This window comes from Pterocles gutturalis, unplaced genomic scaffold (genome assembly GCF_000699245.1).
Source record: "Pterocles gutturalis isolate BGI_N339 unplaced genomic scaffold, ASM69924v1 scaffold37596, whole genome shotgun sequence".
NCBI lineage: Eukaryota > Metazoa > Chordata > Aves > Pterocliformes > Pteroclidae > Pterocles > Pterocles gutturalis.
The window spans coordinates 1-8,516 of record NW_010099076.1 but is presented as its reverse complement, the minus strand read 5'-3'; the positions used below and the strand labels follow the sequence as shown (position 1 = coordinate 8,516).

The window sequence follows — 8,516 nt, the reverse complement described above, 5'->3', positions numbered from 1 at the left end:
CGGGTCGGAGAAGGGCTGTGGGGCGGCGGGGGCAGCGTGTGTGCCCAGGGCTGGCACGAAATGCTCGTCCGGCTGCAGGCCCCGGCCTTGGAGCAGCTGTACAGCCACAAACCGTTCGCTTCTGAGTGAAAACATGAGGAACAGAAAACAGCCGAGTGTTGGAAAATGAATAAGAACCTACTCTGTTTAAAAACCACCCCAAACCAGTCCATTCTGACAGCTTGTTTTCCTCTCCTGAAGACAGCATTTACACTTAGTATTAGACAGAAAATCCTGGTCTTTGCTCCTGTTAATGTCAACTTTTTTTTCCCCTCTTGCTGTATAAAGGAAGGTTTTCTCCTTGGAGATGTGAAAGGCGAAGCCAAGAACAGCATTACAGACTCGCAAATGGACGATGTTGAAGTTGTCTATACAATCGGTTAGTCTGCCCACGTTTTTCATACCACACGTGGTTTCCAAGGGTACACAACTGGTTACAGATTTGAATGAGGGCAGTCAACGCCGTATGGCAAGGTCAAAGCTCCTGGGTCCTATGGTCCATATGGATGTAAAAAAACCACCTGGAAGGTTTTAGCAATTTTAATTGCTAAAAAAATTACAATTTTACTGTAGAAAATACAAAAATTTAACAGAAATACTAGTTCTTAGTTCCTTGAATAGCTCCTCTTTGCCATATGTCTTGTCACATTAAAAGTAATTTAGGGCTTGGCTGTGTCACAAACTCCTGGACTGCAATTGCCCTGGAAAAACTGGGCTTCTTTCAGTGATGTAAACTTTAATGCCTTAGCATCTACTAACTAATTTGAAGCATATAAAATACTGTGTGTGAAGGCTGCAAACTATTCAGGTATTTCATGGAGCAAATGTCAGATGTATTTTTCTTTATAGTCTGCATTTTACGCTAGCCCTTAACAAAAACATATATACCTGCACCCACACACATATTTAACTCCATTCTTTTAAAATGCAGTTATACAAAAAGAAAGAGAACAAAGTAAACCAGTCTGTGCCTTTTTTCCGGTCTTTCTGAAAATATGGTAGGGAGAATTTGTATCCCATTTTCTAGTTTGACTTTAGGATACAAGGAAGGTGTAATGCTTTCTTCCACTGAACCCAAAGTCTGGGGAGTTTCTGTGGTGACATTGATTGGTTTGCCCAGAGTCTTGTCATCACATTCTCATAGGCAGTTAGTTGCTCCAAAGTTTGGGGGTTTTTTTAGTTAACTTGTAAGAACTGAAGTAGTGGAGAATTTAGGTTAAAAAAAAGGATTTAGAATGCCACTAGATCACCTACCATTTTTTTCTGATAGTCTTCCAGTTCTCATAATCTACCTTACAGGTTTCTGTTCTCCAGCCTCATCTTTCTTGCTAATAGCATCCGTGCCTTGCTGCAGAGTAACACAAGTGAAATCTTTCATATTACATACTGTTCCTGTACTTGACAAAAGGGAGGGGAAAAATGAAGGGCCCAATTTGATTTTTCACTTGGCAAAACACTAAAATATTTAAAAATACAGCTTATATATGGTTCCCTTTACATTTGTGAAATTAATTAGAATTCTTAAAAAATATTTCCTTTCTTACTTAGTTAGATGTTAAGGTATGTGATTTTAAGAAGTTATATTATATAGAATTCTTTCTTGGTTCTTCTACCAGTTTATTTCTGATTGTAGCATACAGAAGAATATACAACTTGAACTAATTAACCCAGAGTAATATTACCTTCTCTTTCCAGATATACAGAAGCATATTCCGTGCTACCAGTTGTTCAGGTAGGAATCTTAAGCAAGCAGATATGACAAAGTTAAAATTAACGCAAACTTGAACTCTGCAAGAGTTGAACTTATAGTTCATTACTGAGAGTATCACCCAGCTGTAAGTACAGATGCCATATCAACCCCTTGGAATTAACAGATACAAAATGCCTTTTGTTATTTCTGTTTTAGTTCTTTGTGTCTTTTATGGTGTTTGTGCATATAGAACTAGAGATGCAGCATACTGCACCTTCTAGTGAGCTATGATACCATATAAACTACAGAATAATGTCAACATACTGAAAAAAAAAGCATTGCTTTTCTAAAAGCATGCATCCCAACCCCTCACCCTCAAAAAATAAAAAAAAAAGGTAGCATCAGCCATAGGCTTCTAAGTGGGTCAGAAAACAAAACAAAACACTTGTTGGCCCCCTGGTAGGAGTAGTTTCAAGGACTAGCATTTAGAGTTCCTCTCAAATCTTTCTGAAAATGAATAAAAGCAGAGGTTGTTAGAAAGGCATTTAATATAAAATTGAAAGCATGCTACCTGCAACTCATGTCGCAGTAGCACAGATGCCAGAACAGCACCTGGGCAGTACAAGACCACCTACATAGCTCTTTGAGTAATTAAGTGTACTGTCCTAGCACAGAAGCCTATCTTTAATAGCTTTTTTTTGCCTGGTAAACATCAAGTGAGATGAGTGCCAGACCACTAGGGAATAATTATTTCTAGAATTTCTAGTAGAATTTTATTTTTCCTTTAATTGTCCTAATTTTCTTCTAGCTTTTATAATTCTGCAGGAGAACTGAATGAACCTGCCCTGAAGAAAATACTATCAGGCTGTAAAAAGGTATTTTATTTTCTAACCTAAATCATCCTAAGGGGCTCCTCAAATTTTAGGGGCTGTTCTGGATATCTGTTATATTAAGTTTGGGGTTTGTTGGTTTTTTTTTTAATCTTTTATCTAGTCCCTCACACTGGTGGTCAAGGTAGCTGCATCATCCTTTTCCCCTGAAAGAACAGTACCCATTTAGGTTATCTTCGACTAGGGTTTGCCTACATACACGTCACAGCTTTGATTTTTCTTCTTCATTTATCCAGTAAACAGTTCAAATATCCTAAAGGAATTCTAGTGATTTCTAGCTTAAGATCAGTTGAAGTCAGCCCACTCAAGTGGTTAAGCACCACCTGACTAGAAAAATTCAGTCTTTTCCACAGAAGAAAGTTTCCCATGGGGAAAGTAGAAACTGGAAAGAGACAAACAGCAAAATAGCAGAACCAAGTTTGCAGAGTTTCAGCTTGAGCTCAGAAAACAGGCCAGTTCAACAGATGGTTTTGAAGGAAAGAGATAAGTTGTACTGGAATTAGGCTTGGGTGTTTTAAGGGTTTCAAGTTAACCCACTGCTTGACTACCTACACATCACTGAACAATTCAGATCTGTGACTTTGTACTGTATCCTCTAACTTGCTTCAACATGACACACAGGGACAGGGTGATACAACAGGAATAACAAATTTTCTTCTGCCTGCAGAGTGTAATAGGATGGTACAAATTCAGGCGTAACACAGACCAGACCATGACATTCCGGGAAAGACTTCTTCATAAGAATTTACAGTCACACCTATCAAATCAGGGCCTTGTATTCCTTTTGTTAACCTCCAGCGTAATGACAGAAAGTTGTTCTACTTACAGACTGGAACATGCCTTACATCGGCCACAAGAAGGGTAATTGCTTTGTTCTCTACTTTTAATAAAGCATTCACACAGCATGTGATATAACTTGCAACAATTTTATTTTTCTTTGTTGCAACTGAATTATTGCTAACACTTTATTTTACCCTTGAAACTTACACATTAAGTAAGATTATTCCTTATATTGACAGAGCCACTGTGAACAGGCAGACCCCGTCCATTCATTTATGCACATCAGCTCTTGATCAAATAATTTTGTCTATAGGACTTTTAACTATGCCTGATATTCATCTTCACATATCATTGACGTGTTATCAATTATCTCTGGAGACAGGCCACTCATAGGCTAGGCTTCACAAGTATTGCATTTTTGTGCGACTTGTACCCAGAAACAGGGGAAGCTACAGGCTTTGCTCAGTCTTGCTGCTCTTGCCATTTGCCTTTAGCCAAAAGTATCATCTATGTGTGATGCGATACATTTAGCAAGATCTAACTATACTGGAAACCTCCATCTGGGATGCTTAGTGGTCAAGAACCTTTAACTATCAGAGAGGCCTTTGGATGTTAATAAATCATGTGTTCATACTTTCTGTTTAAGTCTTTTCCAGAAAGTTCCTTTGGTGGTTACCAACTTGGGAATGGCAGAACAGCAAGGTTACAGAACAGTGTCTGGTTCCTGCGTATCTTCTGGTTTTGTCAGAGCAGTTAGACAACACAGGTACGATATATGCCATATTTACTGACGGCTGTAGCTTTCAGTTAAGATAAGTATAGTTACCTTTCTATAAAAGTATTTTTTTTTAGTGCTTTCACAAGTGCTACAGCCACACCCTGCTCACTTGTTGACCTGCTTCCTGCAATTATTTACCTTTCCAGGGTACATAGAAATTAGTTAAGTCTCATACTTCACTATGAGAGCAGCTGTCTCAACATAGGCACCTAGTGCTGAACCTCAAAATACTTTATCATAGCTCCTACTAAGTAAGCACTGGGAGCATGAACTTGCAATCATACAATTAGATTCTTTGTCCACAGGTCAGAATTCTTTCACGAAGATGGATCCTTACAAGAGATTCATAAGATAAATGAGATGTATGCAACCTTGCAAGAGGAACTGAAGGTAAGTCAGGCATACCTGCCGATACAGTTATTGTCAGCAGTACTACACAACCCCGTCAAGCAAAGGGTACTTTCTAGAATTAAATAAAAAACAAAGCTGTGTCTTGGAAGGACATATTGGAAGATCAGGGAGTTCCATTTACTGTTAGTAGCTGTATTCTAAGTTCTAAACACTGAGGACTTAAGTTTCCATTTGTTTAAAAGAACACTGATAAATCCAAGTCCCTGATAAATTCTCACAAGAGGATTATTTCAAAGGGGCATTATCTGTAGTTTGTTACAGCTCCTTTGCTTGGATGGGAACAAGTAAAACACCTTGCACCTCATTCAGCACAGGGTTTGTTATCTCTAAAATCCACCTCGAGCTCATTACTTAAGCTTTTTAATATTTGGTGTCCAACTTTAAAGTCATGAGTGCCTTTAAGGATTTCACGACAAGGTTAAAGTCAGCTGTGAATACTGTTAATTCCATTAAATGCTCTTTTCCTTGCAGAAGATATGCTCTACAGTAGAAGTCAGTGAACGATCTGTAGAGAAACTCTTAGCAGAGGTGAGCCAATTAAAAGAAGAAATAAAGAGAAAAAAGCAACAACGTTTTTCAGGTAAGTTAAATAAACGCAATGCCAGTCTTACTAAGACTTCCAACGTTGATTCAGTTGGCAGAAGCTCTGAACTTGAGGCAGCCAAAACAGCAGCAGCAGAACAATGTAAGAGGGACTGCAACTCTGAACTTTTTGGTTTTTTTCAGGAGAGGACAGAGAGCACCCAGAAGAGCCAAAGGAGAATGTTTTCCTTTGTCAGGCACTGCAAACATTTTTCCCCAATTCTGGATTTCAGACATGTATTGTTTCCTTCAACGGCCGACAGATATCCAAGAACTGCTGTAACATTGACCATAATATTAATGTCACGGACAAACTCACTCTCATGGTAGAGGAAAGAGACTTCACTGAAGCCAGAACAAGACTCCTAATGAAGCGTAGAGTCAGAGGGACCACAACAGGATCAAAGTCATTCAAGAAATCCAGATCATTACAGCTTCACCAAAAATTACTTCAAGATCAAGAGGACAGTGATCAGGAAAGGAAGCTTACGCTGAGTAGCACCGAAACAGATGACGATGTGTTGGAGAAAGTTAGAGACACAAATGAATACCCACACTCCCCTACTTTCTGATCTGTTAACGATTTGTCCAGATGACTTTGCACCAAAAGCTACTACCAGCATATCCAAGTGACATACCAATTTATAGCACTGCAGGGATGAAAATAACAGTGCATTTTTGTACAACATGTGGGTTTTTTTCCAATGCATGAATCCTATTTGGCTTAGAAACAAGTGCAGACAACATTCGCTCATTCTGCCTTCTAGAGTTAAATCTGTATTCCTCTCAGGGTTTAAAGACTGTGCTAGGGGGATGTTAGTGGCCATGTAACAATGTCACTTACTGCCTCAGTGTAACACAACTTCAGGCTGCTGTTGAAGCAGCAGTACTATCCTTCCCTCAGCAGAATCTGAGGCAGGGAGCATCAAATGACCACAGGTAATGCGCTTAACAGAATTAGCTGTTTACATTAATAGCCACAATTTACATCCTTTAATTTATCCTTAGCTATCCAGTACTTGTTTATTTTTTCCCCTTCCAATCAAGCAAGGGAAAAAAACAGCCACTTGAACTTCAGCAAGACTATAAGCAGAGGAAGCGGTCCATAGAGTTGACAATTTCTATGACTGTTATCTTTCTTAACTTCCTTCAAACAATTTTAGAGACTTGACACTTCATTAAAAAAAGCAACTGACACCTACCCTTCAGTCTGATGCATTATGCTAGCCAACCACATATGCAGTAAACAAGTATATAAATATGAGAAGTAGTTTTATTGTTTATTTCTTTACAGTGCATTACTCTGGATAGTTGATATTGCATATCTTGGGGTCTGTGAGAAATGATGGGTTCTTAAACATAACTGGCATAAATCCTGTAAAAAGATAAAATGAAGGGGTTTTTTTTAATAAAAAATAGTCTTTTGACTTACAAAACTCAAAAGTATAATCATACTTACCAAGTACCTGAGCTCTTTTAATGGCTTTTGTAATTTCTTTCTGCTTCTTGTCACACAAACCTAAAGAGATAAGTCATTTTCAGTCTCTTAAATCAACGGTACCCAACCCATAGTTTAAATGGTGAAGGTGATACTGCTGACAATTCCCTCTAGTTTTGTCTGTCTTCCTAGAAAAATGAATGTGTGCTTATACTAACTGTTAAATACAAAAAAGCATATCATTAAGGGATATTTTAATTCCTCGATAAAAGCTAGCAAGTCAGAGAAAATAGTTACAAAATGTATAGTGGATAGTAGCTACTTTTGGAAAGATAGCTGAAACACAGTTACTTGACTCACAAGAACATCAATATTAACCAGTGATTTAATTTAATACTTCACATACCTGTTATATGCCTGCCATAAATGCAGCCAGTATATGGAGAAACAAACTGGGACAGAAGCTATTTAAAATCAAGAAATACAAAGTCAGTTGAGAACTTTTTTAGACAGCTTCAGTTTCTTTTACTACTTCCATTCTATTTTTCATTATTTTATACGGTTTTACAAAACTTGGTTCTCCGTGGAGACAACAAAAAGTGCAGCTTGGAGTCAGACGCTATTTTATACGCCATAATATTTTTTAGCTATGACAGCAGAATTAGAATTGAGGATTTGATTTGGTAAATGACTAAGTTGTAGCACTGCACATAGGACTAGGAGATTGAACAGTTTATTATAACTACATTATTTGACCATTATCTGGAAACAGATCATTACTCTTGAGGTTTAAACCTCTACATGAGTTCATTTTTCTCTTTTTTTTTTTTTTTTTATCCTTGGGGACTTCCCACACACACTTAAATACAATAAATCAGTTATCTTCTTCTAAGGACAGGAATTTTCAACAAACTCACCTGCACATTCTTGTAATCCACATTTATTCCACATAAGATACATCTTTTAGGAGGTTCTTTATAGGGGTTCTCCATTTGTACAGGCTGAAATTAGTGAATTATTAACATCTGTAAGCTTCACAAGAAAAACTGCAATGTTTTGTTATTTTTAACCGATAGCCAAAACATGAACTTTGTTTCTCTAACACCCTGATTGGTAGCTAGTCAACTAAAGAAGACTTACACAGCTTTTTATATTGCAATGACAATGTAACAAATCAATGCAACTAATCACTAAGAGAGTGCTTATAACCTTAACTTGGAAGGCAAAAATCTACAGAAGCTAGTAGTAAGGTAGTTCTGTCTGATCACTTACAAGAGACTTCTTTGAAAAAAAAAAAAAAAATTCAAAGCACAAGGCCTGAGGGAGTTCCTGTCTGCTCACACACATTTTAACAGCGAGATTCTCAAATATCTCCCAAGCCCAGAAAGGCTCCTTCCTTTAAGCTTCAGAACATACTCAGCGCCAAGACGTGAACAAAAGAAGAAATTTCATTTTTGCAGACATAGGCAGAATTTGTGCAGATAGAAAATACCTCTAAAAAGTTCTGTTGGTACCAACCCATTTTTAATGACCTAACAACTACACCTGAAACATTTTTTTCAGTCTCTTTATCACGTACATACAGCAAATCAGTGCTGTCAAAGGTTTCACTCCACATTCGAGTTACTGAGACTGCAATTTTAAGCGACTGTAGTTAAAATACCGGATTAGAGATACACGGGGCCTTAAATTCAGCACCTAGTGACTCCCCTCAGCGCTGGGCCTGACTCCGTAACACCTCAATTACGGGCTTTTTGAGACACGGAGGGCATAAAAGCTAAACCCAAGTGACTTCAGACCCCTCCACCGGCTGCCCAGAGCCCCCCCGGGGAGGCTGACGAGGCGGGACCCGCGGAGCAACCCTCAGGAGGCTCCTCACCTGGTCGGCGCGGCCGGGCTCCCGCTCCT

At 38.4% G+C, this 8,516-nt stretch overlaps 2 protein-coding genes across 2 annotated transcripts; one reads left to right on the top strand and one right to left on the bottom strand.

The window, feature by feature from the left end:
• Window positions 1-333: 333 nt before the first annotated feature.
• Window positions 334-5,742, top strand: FAM175A (family with sequence similarity 175, member A). The gene is made up of 8 exons (XM_010075254.1): window positions 334-418; window positions 1,735-1,771; window positions 2,538-2,604; window positions 3,287-3,480; window positions 4,046-4,165; window positions 4,483-4,567; window positions 5,060-5,168; window positions 5,315-5,742. Exons 1-8 carry the CDS (start codon window positions 388-390, stop codon window positions 5,740-5,742), a joined length of 1,071 nt encoding a protein of 356 aa, XP_010073556.1. The 5' UTR covers window positions 334-387.
• Window positions 5,743-6,468: 726 nt separating this feature from the next.
• Window positions 6,469-7,609, bottom strand: MRPS18C (mitochondrial ribosomal protein S18C; the record flags this gene model as incomplete). Its single annotated transcript, XM_010075264.1, has 4 exons — window positions 6,469-6,545; window positions 6,630-6,689; window positions 7,015-7,072; window positions 7,526-7,609. Coding segments are annotated over 4 exons (279 nt in total), but the record flags the coding sequence as incomplete, so codon positions are not given.
• Between the last annotated feature and the right edge of the window lie 907 nt (window positions 7,610-8,516).